The sequence below is a fragment of the Schistocerca cancellata genome, chromosome 8, assembly GCF_023864275.1.
Source record: "Schistocerca cancellata isolate TAMUIC-IGC-003103 chromosome 8, iqSchCanc2.1, whole genome shotgun sequence".
In the NCBI taxonomy this organism is placed as follows: domain Eukaryota; kingdom Metazoa; phylum Arthropoda; class Insecta; order Orthoptera; family Acrididae; genus Schistocerca; species Schistocerca cancellata.
This window is the reverse complement of record NC_064633.1, coordinates 526804342-526826684: the sequence shown is the minus strand read 5'-3', so window position 1 is coordinate 526826684 and position 22343 is coordinate 526804342. Positions and strand designations below refer to the sequence as shown.

Sequence of the window (22343 nt, the reverse complement as noted above, 5' to 3'; positions counted from 1 at the left end):
AAACCTAAATCAGGATGGCTGGAGACGGGATTGAACCGTCGTCCTCCCGAATGCGAGTCCAGTGTGCTAACCACTGCGCCACCTCGCTCGGTTTTTCTGTCAGGCCCTAGTCATGTTTGGCTGTTGATATCCTGCAAAACCTTAAGTATTGCCTTCCAGAGCCCAGAAACTCCATAGCTGCGTGACAGTCATGGGACCCAAATCAACGCAAGCACCAATATTGCTGAGCGATCACATATAGTCTCACGCCACCTGTGTCATCCCGCACCACTGTGTGAATACTAGCTGGAGCCATGTTACCAAACCACCGTCCCATTGGTGGGCTGGAGTTAATACTGCAACACACACAGCTGCTTTTGTGGTGGTGCTGTACCTGGGAAGCATGGGCTGATGACGAGTGATGTCATGTCTTTTGAGTAATGAATCTCGGGTTTGCACTATCTCAGTTGATCATCATCTGCAAGCATAGTGCCATGGCACCATAAAGATCAGGTGCCGATGGCATCATGCATAACTTATTTATCGTGCGCCGTGTATTGAGCTCAACCCCTACAGTGCAGACGAGTAAGAGCCTTAGCTTTGTAACCCGGGAACTCCGCAGCCAGACCAGCAGAGGGTGTCACCAGGCAGTGTACACAGCGACGATAGAGGTCGTTGGCAAGCTGCACCTCTTCCTGCATCCGCCACATCCCATGTCTAAAATAGGCTCACAAGCATCCGGCCACGAGGTAGATACTTGGGCTGGTGCGCGAGCTCTGGGGAGCAGTTTCGTCGCAGCAAGCAACCTGAAGATCGCCATCGACTTCTGGACAGGACACTGCCGCCTCAGCTAGGACTAAGTACTCATTGAGACTCGATATAATTTTATTGTTATGACTCTAGCTCACTATGTGTCTACAACCTGCACTCTTATGACCATTATGTATATTCCCATGCAGGGGAGGCATTTTAAATTAAAGTCCATTGTCCAGTTGATGGTTGCCCATATTCGCAACTGCAAATACCTCTCATGTGTTTGATAAACGCTCGAGTCGCCACAGTTCTTCTGAACACAGGAACTGCAATATCATATTATATATTTCATTACTGTTGGCTGGCAATACTTCTTCAGCCAAGTACACCATAAGTCAAGTGTATTTTTCTTGACAGAATCTTTGATTTGTACTTCGGTTTTCTGCCGGAAGTGGGAAACATAGTTTTACGTTAACCTAAAATTATTAGGACTTGAAGACTCTACTCATTAAAAAGTGTGTGACTACAGAAACTTAAGTCACTTTTTAGCGTAAAGCTCTTAAGACTAAGATTGTGTTTACTGAAGCGTGTGTAACTATGAAGTACGAGGTGCATTCAAGTTCTAAGGCTCCGATTTTTTTTCTAATTAACTACTCACCCGAAATCGATGAAACTGGCGTTTCTTCTCGACGTAATCGCCCTGCAGACGTACACATTTTTCACAACGCTGACGCCATGATTCCATGGCAGCGGCGAAGGCTTCTTTAGGAGTCTGTTTTGACCACTTGAAAATCGCTGAGGCAATAGCAGCACGGCTGGTGAATGTGCGGCCACGGAGAGTGTCTTTCACAGTTGGAAAAAGCCAAAAGTCACTAGGAGCCAGGTCAGGTGAGTAGGGAGCATGAGGAATCACTTCAAAGTTGTTATCACAAAGAAACTGTTGCGTAACGTTAGCTCGATGTGCGGGTGCGTTGTCTTGGTGAAACAGCACACGCGCAGCCCTTCCCGGACGTTTTTGTTGCAGTGCAGGAAGGAATTTGTTCTTCAAAACATTTTCGTAGGATGCACGTGTTACCGTAGTGCCCTTTGGAACGCAATGAGTAAGGATTACGCCCTCGCTGTCCCAGAACACGGACACCATCATTTTTTCAGCACTGGCGGTTACCCGAAATTTTTTTGGTGGCGGTGACTGTGTGCTTCCATTTAGCTGACTGGCGCTTTGTTTCTGGATTGAAAAATGGCATCCACGTCTCATCCATTGTCACAACCGACGAAAAGAAAGTCCCATTCGTGCTGTCGTTGCGCGTCAACATTGCTCGCCAACATGCCACACGGGCAGCCGTGTGGTCGTCCGTCAGCATTCGTGGCACCCACCTGGATGATACTTTTCGCATTTTCAGATCGTCATGCAGAATTGTGTGCACAGAACCTACAGAAATGCCAACTCTGAAGGCGATCTGTTCAACAGTCATTCGGCGATCCCCCAAAACAATTCTCTCCACTTTCTCGATCATGTCGTCAGATCAGCTTGTGCGAGCCCGAGGTTGTTTCCGTTTATTGTCACACGATGTTCTGCCTTCATTAAACTGTCGCACCCACGAACGCACTTTCGACACCTCCATAACTCCGTCACCACATGTCTCCTTCAACTGCCGATGAATTTCAATTGGTTTCACACCACGCAAATTCAGAAAACGAATGATTGCACGCTGTTCAAGTAAGGAAAATGTCGCCATATTAAGTATGTAAAACAGTTCTCATTCTCGCCGCTGGCGGTAAAATTCCATCTGCCGTACGGTGCTGCCATCTCTGGGACGTATTGACAATGAACGCGGCCTCATTTTAAAACAATGCACATGTTTCTATCTCCTTCCAGTCCGGAGAGAAAAAATCGGAGGCCTTAGAACTTGAATGCACCTCGTATCATTTAACTTCTTTATTTACCTCGCGATCCTGGAACTATAAGTGGTCCTGTTTTTGCGAACCATCATTTATTTTGTTTCACTTACTGAAGGACTAGCATCCACTTCGTTTCACTTATTGAAAAACCATCCTTCCTTTTGTTTTCATTGTGGAGAATATTTTTGTGGATATTCTGTTCAATAAACTATTTCTATTTCCTATACCTGGGATGTTCACTTGAAAACGTCGGTTACGAACGCACCAAATAGTGGTGTTAGGGTGAGAGGACTTATTCTGCCAGCCAGCGTTAAAGAGAGAAATACCGTGTTATTCCTAGAGACACGACATGGGATATTACTGGTCGCGTCCGGTCTTGTTGCGGAACTCTGATAGCACAACAGTACTTTACAAACATCCTGGTCCTTGTGTGTAAATTCTCATGAGACAGATACTGGCATCATCTATCAGCAGTACGACGCTTGTCGACAGAAGCCACGTCTCTGAACTACTCTCATCACGCTGAGGAACTCCCTCGGGCACCAAAATCCACCGCTCTCTGCGCAACACATCTTTTGTGGGACCTGCTTTGATGTCGACTCCTTCCCAGCGTCAGTATCTGGGATATCGAGTGCCAGTTACAACAGTTGACCCACAACGTACCTCATAAGATGAAATAACATCTGCACGACACTATTCTCTACCGAATCAGAACATGCATCCACGCACCAAGAACTTGTAACGCGCTACTCACAGGGGACCAGCAGTGTCCTGGTACTTCCAATTTTTTCACGCAACTTGGTTTTATATTCGCTGAAATGAAAGCACATGACCTCTCAATGCGTGGAATTTCATTTTTTTTGACCACCTAGATCCTTAACTTTTTTGGTTAGTAAGTGTACATTGCAAGCCGTTAAAGCGCAAAACTGTGAATTAGTTTGTGCAAGTGCTACCACGACACAAGCTCAGAACACTTCCAGTGCTATCAAATCCTCAAGAAAGCTACAGGCACTGACAAAACTCACCAACGCCATTCCATGATTTAAATGGAGGATATACTGGATTCTTGAGGTTAACTAATTATTTGGATGTTGAATGTGTCAGTTTTATGATACATCATAACCAAATGGAATGAGTGGGTTTTACTGGCTATTAAATTAATTCGGAATTAAATTTGGATGAGTGATTACCATTGTGGATGAAATTAAGTCGGAACTCATCAAATACAGTGGAATGTCAGGTCTTAAATGGCTACACAGGATAACTGAAATGGCCTGGGAGTCGAGACAGGTTCCATCAGACTGGACAAAAGCAGTAATCACACCAATCTTTAAACATGGAAACAGAAAAGATTGTAACAACTACAGAGGTATCTCTTTAATCAGCGTTGTGGGTAAAATCTCAGGTATTGTTGAAAGGAAAGTGCGAGTATTAGTTGAGGACCAACTGGATGAAAATCAGTGTGGGTTTAGGCCTCTTAGAGGTTGTCAGGACCAGATCTTTAGCTTACGGCAAATAATGGAGAAGTGTTATGAGTGGAACAGGGAATTGTATCTATGCTTTATAGATCTAGAAAAGGCATATGACCGGGTTCCTAGGAGGAAGTTATTGTCTGTTCTACAAGATTATGGAATAGGAGGCAAACTTTTGCAAGCAATTAAAGGTCTTTACATGGATAGTCAGGCAGCAGTTAGAGTTGACGGTAAATTGAGTTCATGGTTCAGAGTAGTTTCAGGGGTAAGACAAGGCTGCAACCTGTCTCCACTGTTGTTCATATTATTTATGGATCATATGACAATAGACTGGCTGGGTGAGATTAAGATATGTGAACACAAAATAAGCAGTCTTGCATATGCGGATGACTTAGTTGTGATGGCAGATTCGATTGAAAGTTTGCAAAGTAATATTTCAGAGCTAGATCAAAAATGTAAGGACTATGGTATGAAGATTAGCATCTCCAAAACGAAAGTAATGTCAGTGGGAAAGAAATATAAACGGATTGAGTGCCAAATAGGAGGAACAAAGTTAGAGCAGGTGGACGGTTTCAAGTACTTAGGATGCATATTCTCACAGGATGGCAACATAGTGAAAGAACTGGAAGCGAGGTGTAGCAAAGCTAATGCAGTGAGCGCTCAGCTACGATCTACTCTCTTCTGCAAGAAGGAAGTCAGTACCAAGACTAAGTTATCTGTGCACCGTTCAATCTTTCGACCAACTTTGTTGTATGGGAACGAAAGCTGGGTGGATTCAGGCTACCTTATCAACAAGGTTGAGGTTACGGATATGAAAGTAGCTAGGATGATTGCAGGTACTAGTAGATGGGAACAATGGAAGGAGGGTATCCACAATGAAGAAATCAAAGAAAAACTGGGAATGAACTCTATAGATGTAGCAGTCAGGGCGAACAGGCTTAGATGGTGGGGTCATGTTACACGCATGGGAGAAGCAAGGCTACCCAAGAGACTCATGGATTCAGCAGTAGAGGGTAGGAGGAGTCGGGGCAGACTGAGGAGAAGGTACCTGGATTCGGTTAAGAATGATTTTGAAGTAATAGGTTTAACATCAGAAGAGGCACCAATGTTAGCACTGAATAGGGGATCATGGAGGAACTGTATAAGGGGGGCTATGCTCCAGACTGAACGCTGAAAGGCATAATCAGTCTTAAATGATGATGATTACCATTCCAAGTACTAGTAAACGATAGTTGGTTTTATTACATAACTGAGTCTGTACACTATTGAACTACACGTCAGTGAATAAAAATTCTTCTCTGGGACGGAGAGACCGACACAAAAGAAACTCTTCAGATAGTTTTCAAATTATTAAGCTTCCATACCCACCAGCCTTTCGTTTTAAAGTTAAGCTTCGATATCTGTCAGTCTTCTTTGTTTTGAACTGTAATGGATTATTTGCAGCTGATTTCACATACTATGATGGTGTCTTACTCGCGTATCGTCGTCGTCATCAGTTCAATCACTTGGTGATGTGACCTCTCAGTCTGTGTGCAAAACAGACTCCCACGAGGTTCATCCATTTCTGTTGCCAATTAAACCAGCTGTATTTCTTAAATCTCTAGCCCATCTGTTCGGTGGCCTTCCCCCGACTTTTAGGTAAATTGGCCTCCAAGGTAAGATTTCTTTTGAGCCTCTGTCTTCCTTTCTTCGAGCGACATGAGCATTCCACTGCCATTTCAAGGTATTTACTCTTTCCATTATGTCACTAACCTACTACGAGCTTTCTAACAATGAACTCCATGTGCATGCGTCTGAGATGTAAGATATATTACTGGTAGTATAATTGGTCAAAAACTGTTTTTTTTCAGATATGGTACATCTTACACTTGAAAACTTGAGGGGTATATTCAGTAAGCTTGTCAGCTGAGTTTAATTCGTCGAAATACTCCTGGTTTTAAGTCTCTCTAAGTTGATCCAGGTACACGTATCCTGTGACGTTTTGCAATTGTGTGCTTCCACTACGTGTTTTTCCCTCATGTGTCCATGCATTCAATCATTCTGACGTTAATCTTGTCATACTTCTTTTGTAGATCAGACCACGTAATTTACATCTACTCCCTCCCCCGTCTCGTCTCAGTTGGGGAAGGGTTGACAGTGCCCATGTTGGCGCTTTTCTGGCTATCCGTGCCAGAAACCGAAGAGCAAATTCAGAACACTGCTGTGTATGATGAGGTTTCAGCTGCTGCACTGTCTGGACCTTGTTGACCGTGGAGTGGAAAATTCTCGTGACGCCGCACGAGCGCTAGCGCTACCCGGGACACGCGCTGCATGGGCGGTCACAGCAGAGGCAACCTCGTCATTAACTTGCACTGGGGTAGGGCGCCTTCCTCTTCCAGGTGCCACATGCAGCCCGTGTTTTTGAATTTCATTATCATCCCCTTTAAACCGTTTAATGACATGCAGCCTCTTCTCAGACTTTCCAGTCGGCTGTACTATCTCAATGCAGCACTGTAATTGCCGATGCTCACACAAAACAGTTTCACTGTCAGTGGACGGCCACTCTTCTCCATAGCTATACTCTTGACTCACATTGTGGTGTCACCGCCAGACACCACACTTGCTAGGTGGTAGCTTTTAAATCGGCCGCGGTCAGCTAGTATACGACGGACCCGCGTGTCGCCACTGTCAGTAATTGCAGACCGAGCGCCACCACACGGCAGGTCTAGTGAGACGTACTAGCACTCGTCCCAGCTGTACAGCCGACTTTGCAAGGAACGGTTCACTGACAACTACGCTCTCATTTGCCGAGACGATAGTTAGCATAGCCTTCAGCTACACTTGCTACGACCTAGCAAGGCGCCGTATTCAATTGATATTGATATTCTATTAATGTATCATCAAGAGCGATGTTCTACAAATGTGGATTAAAGTTAAGTATTCCAGAAGCTACGTACTTTTCTTTATAGCATTCATTACGTATCCTGTTTCAGACCTCACGCCAGCCTGCGTGAGTTTAAGCGCGTGCCTTTCGGCTTCCTCTCATTGTGTCTAGGCTGTCTTGTCTAGACACAACACACATTATAGCTTGTCAGATGACAGTTTAAATGTCATGCCGTCGTACACTGTACAGCGCCAGATTTGCACGTCGTGGCCACAGCTGGAACGAATTTGTTTTTCCAGAGTAAATTGGATCCACAATAACGCATTAATGTATTCACCAAGTTTGCTGTCATATGATAGTTATTACAGCCGACACTGTACCCCTGTGAGTAGTTACAAAAATGGTTCAAATGGCTCTGAGCACTATGGGACTCAACATCTTAGGTCATAAGTCCCCTAGAACTTAGAACTACTTAAACCTAACTAACCTAAGGACATCACACACACCCATGCCCGAGGCAGGATTCGAACCTGCGACCGTAGCAGTCCCGCGATTCCGGACTGCAGCGCCAGAACCGCTAGACCACCGCGGCCGGCTGTGAGTAGTTACACGTTAATTGCAATCAACTAATATTCGTAGAAGTAGAGAAGATATAAAATGTAGACTGGCAATGGCAAGGAAAGCGTTTCTGAAGAAGAGAAATTTGTTAACAACGAGCATTGATTTAGGTGTCAGGAAGTCGTTTCTGAAAGTATTTGTATGGAGTGTGGCCATGTATGGAAGTGAAACATGGACGATAAATAGTTTAGACAAGAAGAGAATAGAAGCTTTTGAAATGTGGTACTACAGAATAATGCTGTAGATCAGATGGGTAGATCACATAACTAATGAGGAGGTACTGAATAGAAGTGGGGAGAGGAGGAGTTTGTGGCACAACTTGACTAGAAGAAGGGTCCGGTTGGTAGGACATGTTCTGAGGCATCAAGGGATCACAAATTTAGCATTGGAGTGCAGCGTGAGGGGTAAAAATTGTAGAGGGAGACCAAGAGAGGAATACACTAAGCAGATTCAGAAGGATGTAGGTTGCAGTAAGTACTGGAAGATGAAGAAGCTTGCACAGGATAGAGTAGCATGGAGAGCTGCATCAAACCAGTCTCTGGACTGAAGACCACAACAACAACAACAATATTTAAATGTTACCTACTTTTCTGGAAGCATCTGTCTGGAGGGTAGTCTTGTATGGAAGTGAAATGAAGACAATAAACAGTAGACACGAAAAGGGTAGAAGTCTTTGGAAAGCGGCGCTCCAAGCAGAATGGTGGAGATTGATCGGGCAGATCGAATAACAAATGAAAAGTACCAAATCGAAATTTATGGCACACTTTGGTCAGATGCGTCCCAACGCATCATGGTTGGAGGGAGGGGGGGGGGGTAAAAAATTTAGAGGGAGACCCAAACAAAACTGCAGTACGTAGATTCTACTGGAAGTAGGTTGCAGTAGTTAGAGATGAAGCAGCCTAGCTCAAGATAGAGTAGTATGGGGAACTGCTCGAAAGCAGTCTTCAGGCTGAAGACTGTAACAACATCAAAAAAGCAACAAGAAATAATGTACTTAATTCCATAGCCCCATTTGCTGCTTCCAATTTGTTAAGTGCGCTGCCTCGTTACTGAAACAAATGAGCTCGGGATAAGGAAGTGTTGCATCTTATTGGGCGGGGATGGTTTAGCACACGCACAGGATGATGGTGGCTCAAGTAGTGGCCACTTTGGCCCAGGCGGTTAGCCTCACCATTGCCACGCGCACACGCATGCATGCACAGGAGATGTTGGTGGTGGCTGAAGTAGCGACACACACACACACACACACACACACACACACACACACACACACACACTGGCGGCTCCAGTAGAGGCCGCGGCCCAGAGGGTCTGCCTTACCGCCTCCCCGGGAGGTGGGCCGCCGCCGACGCCGCCATCACCCTTGGCGTCCTCCATCTCCACCTGCCCCTCCACCTCCTCCTCTTGGTCGTGCTCGTGCTCCTCGCTGCTGTACTGAAACCCAACAACGCCACAGAATCAGCTGTGTGCAACAAAATCACGTGTACAAATCTCACAAAGCGATAGAACACAGTGCAACATTTTTTTGTCTAGCCGTTTCCATCTCGTATCCAGAACTTGCGAAGCTGTAGAAATTTATCATAGGGAAGAAAGGGAGAGGGGGATAATATCCCAAATTTGACATTTTTTTTTGTCAATGAGTCACTGAGTCATTGAGTTTGTAAACTTGTGTCGCGTATTTATTACGAGAGCGAAATTTTACGAGGTATTTTCAGTAAGTAATGAAATACATTTATCTTTCTCGGCTAATTTCATTTCGGAATTTTTCATGTAACATCGTGGGATGTTCCTGATTCAGCCCCTATAGTTTCATGAAGTTCTGATGGTTGTCGGCGCTACACAAAGTCTTCAAAATGACTTTTATAACAGAGGTGCTCGAATGGTTGAAATGGCTCTGAGCACTATGGGACTTAACATCTGAGGTCATCAGTCCCCTAGAACTCAGAACTACTTAAACCTAACTAACGTAAGGACATCACACGCACCCATGCCCGAGGCAGGATTCGAACCTGCGACCGTAGCGGTCGCGCGGTTCCAGACTGAAGCGCCTAGACCGCTTTACATTGTTTTAACAAATATCGCCTATAACGCTTTCCTTGATATGAAGATGCAGACATGCGCGGAAAAACAGGCTAACCCTCAAACGTAAAAGCCGAGAGATAAATGTTGCCATCTGTTGATGGGTACAGGACCTATCAAAATTTACATTAGTCTTACGCCTAAAAACCACTTAGGGATGATACCAATGCAAATTTTGATAGTTCCCATACTGAGCAACAGATAGCAACATTTATCTCTAAGCTTTTATATTTGAGGGTGTAATCTTACCCTCCCACACATCACCATTAGTGTTCTCATACTTTCCATAAATTTTGAAAACTTCAGGAGGAGTAAGATTACAAAAGAACTTTGTTACTTATCTTGATTATCTCGTTGTTGTTGTTGTTGTCTCAAAATCTTGTTGTGTCTAGGAGTACATTCTTGTGGCTGAAGATTCTGATTTGACATTGCAGTCTCTTGAAGATGAAATAACTGATGAAGAATTGCCTGTGCTATGAATATCTTTTTATTTTATCCCATTCTTCTAAATCGCACCGACTTTATAACAACCACATTCAAAAAGCCAATAGTTACATTGTTTGTCACAAACTTATAAAAACGTCTACTTCCATCTGAAGCATGCCCACTATTACTTACATTCTGCAGTATTCACATTATTCCAAAGAGCCTACAAAGCAAGAGAGCCTACAAAGCAAGAGAGCCTACAAATTAATCCAGAAACAAATTTAATAATTAGCATTAGATTGTGCAATTAATAATACGAATTTTAAGTACGCAAGAAATTTTGCAATTTCAATTATTTTTGGAAGAAGAGTAATTGTAACTGTTTGTATCGATTGTAACAGATTAATTCCTTTTCTTATACGTTCTAGCCTGAAATCTAATACACCATATACAAAATCAGATTAATTCTTTTAATGAAACAGCTGAGATAATTTTAACCTGTGCAAGAACCGATAGTATACATGGTGTCGATTATCTCTATAAAAAGAAGGTAATGTTAGAGGAGGATGATTCATTATAAGGGTTATCCCCTTTTTCTGCGCATGTCTTCATATACTCTCGTATCAGACCATGCAGGCCGCTAAGTAAAATAGTCGAACAGCCCGACTGCAAAGACTGACTTTGAAGTCAGTGATAATGTGGCTTACTATGTGCTGTTTTTTTTTTACTGCCCTGTTCTACTTTCCTTTTACGTTCACACACTGTGCGCTCTGTCTATTTTTATCAACCCGTTCATATACGCCAGGTACCCAATCTCAGCTACAGTGAGTGTCAGGTTCCACCACTAAGCACTATGTAGATCAGACTTCCCCAGCCAGTCTGCCGCAACGTTGTACTGTGTGTTCTGGCCTGTGAAGTGTAAACGACGGTAAAATCTGGAATAGTGTACCGACCGACAAACCGGATGTGTGTATGGGCTTCGGCCAGCTGTGGGGCGGGTGGGCAATACCACTCGACAGCCGAATCCTCCACCACTTCGCTTCACTCGACCCCCACCACTACTTCACGCAATAAAATGTGCCGTGTGTAGTGCTGTCGTGCCAACAGCCTGACGAAAGTTCGTCTTTCGTCAGTGTGCGCGGGGTTCAATACTGTTTTCATTCCAGGATTGTTATATGCTGCTGTTTCGTCATGTCCACGAAAGGTGTTCACGATTTGTTTGAAGAACGTTTTTGACCATACAAGCGACTGATTTGGCCAACCAGATCGCTCATCAATCCCGAAGCGTCAAGTTCAGGCTCACTGCAAACCTTAATACAGTCAATTATTTTGGAAACACTTGGCCATTTTTGCTTGCGTTGCCATTGTCTTTCTACAGGGTGTTTCAAAAAGACCGGTATATTTGAAACGGCAATAAAAACTAAACGAGCAGCGATAGAAATACACCGTTTGTTGCAATATGCTTGGGACAACAGTACATTTTCAGGCGGACAAACTTTCGAAATTACAGTAGTTACAATTTTCAACAACAGATGGCGCTGCAAGTGATGTGAAAGATATAGAAGACAACGCAGTCTGTGGGTGCGCCATTCTGTACGTCCTCTTTCTGCTGTAAGCGTGTGCTGTTCACAACGTGCAAGTGTGCTGTGGACAACATGGTTTATTCCTTAGAACAGAGGATTTTTCTGGTGTTGGAATTCCACCGCCTAGAACACAGTGTTGTTGCAACAAGACGAAGTTTTCAACGGAGGTTTAATGTAACCAAAGGACCGAAAAGCGATACAATAAAGGATCTGTTTGAAAAATTTCAACGGACTGGGAACGTGACGGATGAACGTGCTGGAAAGGTAGGGCGACCGCGTACGGCAACCACAGAGGGCAATGCGCAGCTAGTGCAGCAGGTGATCCAACAGCGGCCTCGGGTTTCCGTTCGCCGTGTTGCAGCTGCGGTCCAAATGACGCCAACGTCCACGTATCGTCTCATGCGCCAGAGTTTACACCTCTATCCATACAAAATTCAAACGCGGCAACCCCTCAGCGCCGCTACCATTGCTGCACGAGAGACATTCGCCAACGATATAGTGCACAGGATTGATGACGGCGATATGCATGTGGGCAGCATTTGGTTTACTGACGAAGCTTATTTTTACCTGGACGGCTTCGTCAATAAACAGAACTGGCGCATATGGGGAACCGAAAAGCCCCATGTTGCAGTCCCATCGTCCCTGCATCCTCAAAAAGTACTGGTCTGGGCCGCCATTTCTTCCAAAGAAATCATTGGCCCATTTTTCAGATCCGAAACGATTACTGCATCACGCTATCTGGACATTCTTCGTGAATTTGTGGCGGTACAAACTGCCTTAGACGACACTGCGAACACCTCGTGGTTTATGCAAGATGGTGCCCGGCCGCATCGCACGGCCGACGTCTTTAATTTCCTGAATGAATATTTCGATGATCGTGTGATTGCTTTGGGCTATCCGAAACATACAGGAGGCGGCGTGGATTGGCCTCCCTATTAGCCAGACATGAACACCTGTGACTTCTTTCTGTGGGGACACTTGAAAGACCAGGTGTACCGCCAGAATCCAGAAACAATTGAACAGCTGAAGCAGTACATCTCATCTGCATGTGAAGCCATTCCGCCAGTCACGTTGTCAAAGGTTTCGGGTAATTTCATTCAGAGACTACGCCATATTATTGCTACACATGGTGGATATGTGGAAAATATCGCACTATAGAGTTTCCCAGACCGCAGCGCCATCTGTTGTTGAAAATTGTAACTACTGTAATTTCGAAAGTTTGTCCGCCTGAAAATGTACTGTTGTGCCAAGCATATTGCAACAAACGGTGTATTTCTATCGCTGCTCGTTTCGTTTTTATTACCGTTTCAAATATACCGGTCATTTTTGAAACACCCTGTATATGCTGTCCGAAAACTGAGCTAAGCAACAGAAATTAGGATAACTGCTGGTAATGCTGTTCAAATAGTTTCAATTAAGTGTCCACGATGTATATTTCGTTTTTTGTAAGCGATAAATAGTTGTTGCCTGTCCGCAGCTCGTGGTCTTGCGGAAGCGTTCTCGCTTCCGGCGCACGGGGTCCCGGGCTCGATTCCCGGCGGGGTCAGGGATTTTCTCTGCCCCCTGATGACTGGGTGTTGTGTGTTCATCATCATCATTTCATCATCATTGACTCGCAAGTCGCCGAAGTGGCGTCAACTAACCCCGCATGGGGCCTCCCGGCCAACAATGCCATACGATCATATCATTTCATTTTTCAGTTGTTGCCTATTTTCTTTTTCTCTGGCATCAGCAACAGAGCCTTACAGTAAAGTATCATCGTCACTTAACGTGGTCGGTACCGAACTGAGGTGACAAGTCACGGTGTACCTCCTGACGTGGTGCCGGACCTCACTCTGCCCGGCGCAGCGCAGCAGCTCGACGCGGTGTGGGCTCAGTCGTTGGAAATCTCCTGCAGAAATACCGAGCCACGCTGCCTCTATAGCCGTCCACAATAGCGAAGGTGCTGCCGTCGCAGGAATTTGCGCACGAGCTGACCTCTCGATTACGTCCCACAAATATTCGACGGGATTGATGAGCGATCTGGTTGGCCAAATCAATCGCTCGTACAGTCAAGAATGTTCTTCAAACAAATCGTGGGCAATTGCGGCCCGATGACGTGGCGCGTTGTCATCCATAAAAATTCCACCGTCGTTTGGGAACACGAATGGCTGCACGTTGCCTCCAAGTATCCGAACATAGTCAGGAGCCAGTCCACTCCATGTAAACACAGCCTGCACATTACGGAGCCGCGACCAGCTTGCGCAGTTGCCTCGTTGACAACTTGGGTCAGTGGCTTCGTGGGGTCTGCGCCACACACGAACCCTTCTGTCGGGAATGGTGCGACCAGGCCACGGTTTTTCGGTCGTCTGGCGTCCAACCGGTACGGTCACGAGTCCACGAGAGGCGTGTAGCTCCAACTAACAATCTGCGTTCTAAGTCTGTTAATTCGCGTCGTGCGACCATAATCACGTCGCAAACCTTTCCACGCAGTCACCCTGAGGCGTAGCGCCATATACCGTGTGGTGTCACCGCCAGACACCACACTTGCTAGGTAGTAGCTTTAAATCGGCCGCGGTCCATTAGTACATGTCGGACCCGCGTGTCGCCACTGTCAGTGATCGCAGACCGAGCGCCACCACACGGCAGGTCTAGAGAGACGGACTAGAACTCGTCCCCAGTTGTACGGACGACTTTGCTAGCGACTACACTGACGAAGCCTTTTTCTCATTTGCCGAGAGACAGTTAGAATAGCCTTCAGCTAAGTCCATGGCTACGACCTAGCAAGGCGCCATTAACCATTTCTAGAGAGAGTCTCACTTGTATCATTAAGAATGCTGTATACAAATGATGGATTAAAGTTAAGTATTCCAGCAGCTACGTACTTTTCTTTATAGCATTCATTACGTATCCTGTTTCAGACCTAAAGCCAGACTGCGTGAGTTGACGCGTGCATTTCGGCCTCCTCTTGCAACACAGTCTTGGCTCTTCTGCCAACACTACATACCGATCCTGCCTTTGAGGTGGTTAAGTGGGAGATGTGTCTCAGAGCTGGATAGTGACAGATGGTGACGCGAGATTGGACGCGCACGTAGTTTATGTATCAGCCGACAGAGGACAATATTGGATAGGGGGACTGTGATTTTAGTTTCGATTGTGTCCACTAGAGTGCACTAAGTAATAGTGTTTTTCATAAACTGTTCTAGTATTTTCATAAAGTGTTAGTATGTTTTTTTGTGTACGAAAAATGTTATAAATGTGTTTTTGCAGTATGAATGATGCGTGAGTGTGGTTTAAGGTTAATATGAAGATAATTGTTTAACGAGTTGTGTAGTAGGATTTAGTGTGGGAACATTTCGAAGAAGTATGGATATGGACAAAGGGGATTTTTGTAGAATAGATTTGTAAAGTAAGTTTATGGTAAAGGGAAAGTTAATTCAGGTATAAATAACAATAGTAAATAACTTTATGCATAAGCAAAACTTCAGCATATTAGAACATTACGTCGGTAAAAGTGCAGTCGTTATGTTTACTATTTTGCAATTGGTTATTGGTGAAAAGCGCGGATTGACACGGGAGAATGTGGTTTTGCTGTTGGCTGTTGAGTAAACTGACCAATGGTAAAGCAATATTCTTCGCGCGTCTTTCTCTGCCGGTAGAGAAGACTTGGAGTATTCTAGAGAAGAGTGAGAGCCTAGCCATGAAACAGTTCGGACGTGTGCAGTAGTAGTTCCGATGGAAACGATAAGTTGCCGGATCTATCAGTGCTTCACACATCAAAAGTGTGGGGTGTGTAGAAAGTTCGGAATTTTTAAGTGAATTTTGTGACGAGAAAAGACATTTATTCCGCGTGGCGTATTGAACAGGTCGGTGGCTAAAAACTGTGACTGCATTATGTACCGACAGACTTAATATTTAACGAGCATTCTCAATCAAAAACAATCAGTATTTTTGTAGCTATTACGTTTTCGGGAAATGCAACACCATAAACTTGCTAACGTGAGTGAAATGAATTATGAGTGACTGTGTTAAGACTAGCACGGGCTTGGCAGTGATACTTGTTCACCTAAGTTTCAGAATATATTAATTGAGGACAAAATTTCCAACCTTTCATTTGTGTGAAAACTTTCTCCCGAAACGTAGATTAGTGACTTCAATTGCAGCCTGGTTCGCGTCGAAGTACAGTAGGTTTCGCTCGGCTTTCCTACTGATGAGCTGCCGAGAATGTACACAGGTAGGTGCAGGTTCGTCGTAAAGGGACGGAAAAAACCGCGCCGCCGCAACCCGAGTACAAATGACGTCTCTACCGATGAACCGCCCTATTATACCTCGTCTACGTGCATACCGCTGTCCCGCGACCTGCCACCCGAGTGTGATCTTGTTTGAGAGTATTTCAGAGTGGGAGCCCTGGGCAGGAGGCCGCTCGCACGCGGGTCGGCGCTGCAGGCGCGCCTCGGCCCGCCGCCGCGTGTCCTTGTGGCCGCAGGAAGCGCCCTGATGGGATAAACGGCGAGCGCCGCTGCACAGCGTACGGCCGTGATAGAGCCGTGCGCCGTGTCCCAGCCCGACCTGCTCCCACACGCGTCACGGTCACATCTTACACACCGTCAATTTCTATTCGCTCAGAATTGCTGATTAGTGGTTCAAATGGCTCTGAGCACTATGGGACTCAACATCTTAGGTCATAAGTCCCCTAGAACTTAGAACTACTTAAACCTAACTAACCTAAGGACATCACACACACACATGCCCGAGGCAGGATTCGAACCTGCGACAGTAGCAGTCCCGCGGTTCCGGACTGCAGCGCCAGAACCGCTAGACCACCGCGGCCGGCTGCTAATTAGTGTTCACCGGAGGAAAACATAGTGAAAAGCGAATTTTATCCATAGTGGATGCTGAAACTTCCTGGCAGATTAAAACTGTGTGCCCGACCGAGACTCGAACTCGGGACCTTTGCCTTTCGCGGGCAAGTGCTCTACCATCTGAGCTACCGAAGCACGACTCACGCCCGGTACTCACAGCTTTACTTCTGCCAGTATCTCGTCTCCTACCTTCCCAACTTTACAGAAGCTCTCCTGCGAACCTTGCAGAACTAGCACTCCTGAAAGAAAGGGTATAGCGGAGACATGGCTTAGCCACAGCCTGGGGGATGTTTCCAGAATGAGATTTTCACTCTGCAGCGGAGTGTGCGCTGATATGAAACTTCCTGGCAGATTAAAACTGTGTGCCCGACCGAGACTCGGTCGGGCACACAGTTTTAATCTGCCAGGAAGTTTCATATCAGCGCACACTCCGCTGCAGAGTGAAAATCTCATTCTGCATAGTGGATGCTGTTAAATTCCGTGACTGTTCCTTTACCATGTGTACCGGTATGAAATGAGCGTGTTTTTGTGAAAATGAAACACTAAGTTTGAATTGAAAAGTAAAAGCATTTTATTCAAAGTACTGACCATTGCTTTCTATACATTTTGACCACCTTTCTGGCAATTTGTGGACACCACGCCAATAGAAATGTTCGTCTTTTGAAGCAAACCAATCAGACACCCAATTTTCGGCTTCTTCGCAGGAATCGAAGTGTTCCTCAGCCAATGCGAGTCTCAATGCAAGTCCCATTGATGAAAGCAGATGGTAGTCGGAAGGGACCACGTCTTGTGAATACGGCGGGTGGGGTAGCAGCTCCCAGCCAAGTGTTTTGATTGTATCCTGAACCAGTTTTGTGCGCAGGTGCATTGTCGTGTAAAAAAATTACTTTGCCATGTCTTCTGGCCCATACTGGTCTTTTTTCGATCTATGCATAGTTCAAATTGATCATTTGTTGTCTGTAGCGCTTAGTATTCACAGTTTCACCGGGTTTTAGAAGCTCATGATACACCACACCTTTCTGATCCCACCAAACACAGAGCATTGTCTTCTTGCCGAATCGATCTGGTTTTGCCGTCGATGTTAATGGTTATCTCGGATTAACTCACGATTTTTCCCGTTTAAGATTCTTAAAATAAATCCATTTTTCACCGCCAGTAACAATTCGATGCAAAATTGATTTTCTTTCATGTCTCTGAAGCAAAATGCGACAAATGGTTTTTCGCTTTTCCATCTGTCTTTCATTCAATTCATGCGGCACCCATTTTCCACACTTTTGGATCTTTCCCATAGCTTTCAAACGGTCACAAATTGTTTGTTGTGCAACATTTAGCATTGCTGCCATTTGTTTCTGACTCAAGGTATCATCTTCATCCAATATTGCTTGCAATTCGGCGTCTTCGAACTTTTTTGGTGGTCTTCCACGTTCACCATTTCTTACATCAAAATCATTTCTGAACCGTTGAAACCATCTTTTGCATGTTGTTTCTGATAGAGCATAATCACCATATCACAAGTATTCGATGCGACTCTGCAGCACTTTTCTTCAAATGAAAACAAAAAATTAATGCTTTCCGCAAATCATCACTTTCTGGTACAAAATTCGACATTGTTAACACGATGAAAAAATATGATGTTTGTTCCATGACTTTATATATATACTAAATATCTTTGACAGATGTCATACCAACCAAATAAAAAAAATTAAGGCTCGTTCACGACAAATGTTTTATATATATTGCTTTTCACAATATATATAAATGACCTAGTAGATAGTGTCGGAAGTTCCATGCGGTTTTTCGCGGATGATGCTGTAGTATACAGAGAAGTTGCAGCATTAGAAAATTGTAGCGAAATGCAGGAAGATCTGCAGCGGATAGGCACTTGGTGCAGGGAGTGGCAACTGACCCTTAACATAGACAAATGTAATGTATTGCGAATACATAGAAAGAAGGATCCTTTATTGTATGATTATATTATAGCGGAACAAACACTGGTAGCAGTTACTTCTGTAAAATATCTGGGAGTATGCGTGCGGAACGATTTGAAGTGGAATGATCATATAAAATTAATTGTTGGTAAGGCGGGTACCAGGTTGAGATTCATTGGGAGAGTCCTTAGAAAATGTAGTCCATCAACAAAGGAGATGGGTTACAAAACACTCGTTCGACCTATACTTGAATATTGCGCATCAGTGTGGGATCCGTACCAGATCGGGTTGACGGAGGAGATAGAGAAGATCCAAAGAAGAGCGGCGCGTTTCGTCACAGGGTTATTTGGTAACCGTGATAGCGTTACTGAGATGTTTAACAAACTCAAGTGGCAGACTCTGCTAGAGAGGCGCTCTGCATCGCGGTGTAGCTTGCTCGCCAGGTTTCGAGAGGGTGCGTTTCTGGATGAGGTATCGAATATATTGCTTCCCCCTACTTATACCTCCCGAGGAGATCACGAATGTAAAATTAGAGAGATTAGAGCGCGCACAGAGGCTTTCAGACAGTCGTTCTTCCCGCGAACCATACGCGACTGGAACAGGAAAGGGAGATAATGACAGTGGCACGTAAAGTGCCCTCCGCCACACACCGTTGGGTGGCTTGCGGAGTATAAATGTAGATGTAGATGTAGATGTTCCCTATCGACACATTTGTATCTTACCGCTCATTTCATACCGGAACACCTGGTATAGGGCGCAGAAAAATCCCGCTACCAGTCACAATAAAAGATAATTTATTCGTCACACGACCGGTTTCGGGCTTGTGGCCATCCTCACGTGTTTATACAATCATTTACTTGTTTATATGCCAGGTGACTAAACAGATACAAGTAGTACAATTGTAAGTGGCAAGGCAGCATTTGTTGGGAGTAGGCATTAGGAGTGGTTTAAAATGGAATGACCATATAAAGTTGATCGTCGGTAAAGCAGATGCCAGACAGATTCATTGGAGCAATCCTAAGGAAATGCAATCCGAAAACAAAGGAAGTAGGTTATAGTACACTTGTTCGCCTACTGCGTGAATACTGCTCATCGGTGTGGGATCCGTACCAGATAGGGTTGATAGAAGAGATAGAGAAGATCCAACGGAGAGCAGCGCGCTTCGTTACGGGATCATTTAGTAATCGCGAAAGCGTTACGGGGATGATAGATAAACTCCAGTGGAAGACTCTGCAGGAGAGACGCTCAGTAGCTGGGTACAGGTTTTTGTTGAAGTTTCGAGAACATACCTGCACCGAGGAGTCAAGCAGTATATTGCTCCCTCCTACGTATATCTCGCGAAGAGACCATGAGGATAAAATCAGAGAGATTAGGGCCCACACAGAGGCATACCGACAAACTTTCTCTCCACGAACAGTACGAGACTGGAATAGAAACGAGAACCGATAGAGGTACTCAAGGTACCCTCTGCCTCACACCGTCAGGTGGCTTGCGGAGTATGGATGTAGATGTAGAAATATCTCTCTTCTTACATAAAGAGGAGGCATCTTTATTACAATTACGCTGTGGTGACAATTGTTCCACTCAGCTGCACATTTGTTATCATTTTCACGTCCATGTTTCGTAATTATAGTAAGGATACTTCATCTTTATGTAAGTACAGATATACTTTCGACAATGCTGCCTTGCCACTTACAATTGTTCCACTTGTCTCTGTTTAGTCACTAGCAATATAAACATGTTCATGAATGTATAAACACCAGAGGATGGGCACAAGCCCGAAACCGGTCGTGTGACGAATAATTGGTAGCGTAAATTATTCTACATCCTAAAAAGTGAAAAGCGAATTTGTTTGAGTGACCATCCTCCGCAGCAAGCCCAGAAATATTTCTTTTGTAAATAAAAAGCGCCTTCTCTTGTTGCACTGTGTTTTGTTTTTCATTTTTTCACTTTAAGCCATCGTCAGTGGGATCTAGCATTATACAGTTTCGTTTTGCTATGTTAGTTTGTACATTATAAAACAGCTCAAGTCTCTTTTTTCATGTAAATAAGCGATTACTTACAGTTCTTCGCGGTTTTTGGTTGGCGTCTGCTGGAGGTCGCACTTCAGCTATGTTTACGAAACATAGCATCTTTTTATGTTCACAACTTTTTTCTTCCCACTTTTCATCTTGTTTGCTCTTATTGTAGTGATGCATTATCAATCTTACTTCCTTAATTATGGATATATGGCGTCAAAAATTAATTGTTTACTGCCGTCTGCCATTGCCGTCCTCGTTCCATTTAACGCCTTTGGCACTATTTTTTATATGGTACCCCTTATTTTAGTATTGCAAGTACCATTACGTGAATTATTAATCTGTTCGCAACTGACCTGACTGCTACAAAGTCTATTAATCAGGTTTTTCTCAAGTTTTAACTTTTTACCGTCACTTACCGTGGCGCACGAAGCCCTACGGAGGCCTGGGGGCGGCAAAACTAAGCGACACCGCGGCTCTGCTTAGAAACTCATGTATTTGTGGCGTCCATTTTGTAAAATAATGTGTGATGTCGACGTGATGGCTCACAAAAATCAAGTATTTATCATTGCGTACTGTATGCTCTACTAATTTTAACATTCATACTTAAGGGGCTCCGGAACGCCCTATACTTGCAATGTTAAAATAACGCTTATAAATTACATCTTTCCTCACAAAGTTTTTGAGGTAGGAAGTTGAACTTTTTACAGATTATTTATTGGAATATGGGCTACAACTTAACACAGGGATTTTACAAAATTTTAGTTCAGCTATTAAAGATGATTTTTTTCAATTGTAATGAAAATTCACAACATTTTTTTGCAATTTTTTATTTATATATTCAAAAATATACAGTTTTTTGGAAAAAGGCTGTGTTAAATTATGCAGAAGGTACTGTGTAACATTTACTGAAAGTTTGAAACAAATATGTTTGGAAGATCCTTAGAAAACATGTAATTAGTATGAGAAAATAAAAGTTTTGGGAATCGAGCGACAAAGATTGGATTAACATTTTAGTGCATTCCAGGTCCATAGGATGGATTATCTTCATCCTCTGCAAACTCCTCCTCCAGCTTCCTCTTGTTCCTCCTCCTGTTTACTCTTGCTTGTATTTCTAGACTCTTTACAGCCCTGTCTGCAGCCCGAAGGCGTTCCTTGTCTAAAGCAAGCATCGCTCGTACCATGTTAGAATGTTATTATTTACAGTAATAACACATACCTTTGGCTTTCCAACATTTCTCCTTTTCTTAAAAGCCTTCAGAGGATTTCTAATAACTTTACTTTTACTCATTGTTATACTTCAACAAAACAGAGACTCAAGAAACAGAATTAATTACGAATATTTTCGAGATAACGACAGAGTAAATAAACATGAAACAATCGACAATCACATCAGCGATATATATTGAACCATCACAGGTTAGCCACAACACATACTTTATCTCACATCACCTGATGAACACGGACGTTAATAATAACACCATTTGACAGCAGTTTAACAGCGCCACAGTGTGTCACGCCCATGTAGAACACATTTAAAAAAAATTAAAAATAGTTGTAGTCTTCGGAATTGAATAAATTATATATCTATTAAAAGGTAATAGTCTGCAGATTCAGAAAACGCAAAAAAGTAAAAATTGAACTTTTCATGATTTTAAGCCTTTCCGGAGCCCCTTAAAGATGCTGGTGAGAAACTCCAAATACGTATCAGCATTTAGCACAGGAACCATCAGGTAGAGCGCAGAGAATTATTGAGGAATTTGAATAAGAAAATTATCTTTTTTATTTTGTATGTCTGGAAACAAAGCTCGTGTAATACCAGTTTGTTTCGTAGCCATAATACGAAATAGTTATTATTGATATTGTTGTAGTCTATGTTTCCGT

General features: G+C 43.9%; 1 protein-coding gene across 3 annotated transcripts in view; it reads right to left on the bottom strand.

Moving 5' to 3' along the window:
- The window catches only part of LOC126094533 (zinc transporter 1), a 679313-nt gene that overhangs the window by 92683 nt on the left and 564287 nt on the right, over positions 1-22343 (bottom strand). For all 3 annotated transcript variants that reach the window (XM_049908954.1, XM_049908955.1, XM_049908956.1), the window contains one exon: positions 8905-9018. In XM_049908954.1, the coding sequence (XP_049764911.1) occupies positions 8905-9018 (114 nt within the window). The remainder of the gene's footprint in view (positions 1-8904; positions 9019-22343) is intronic.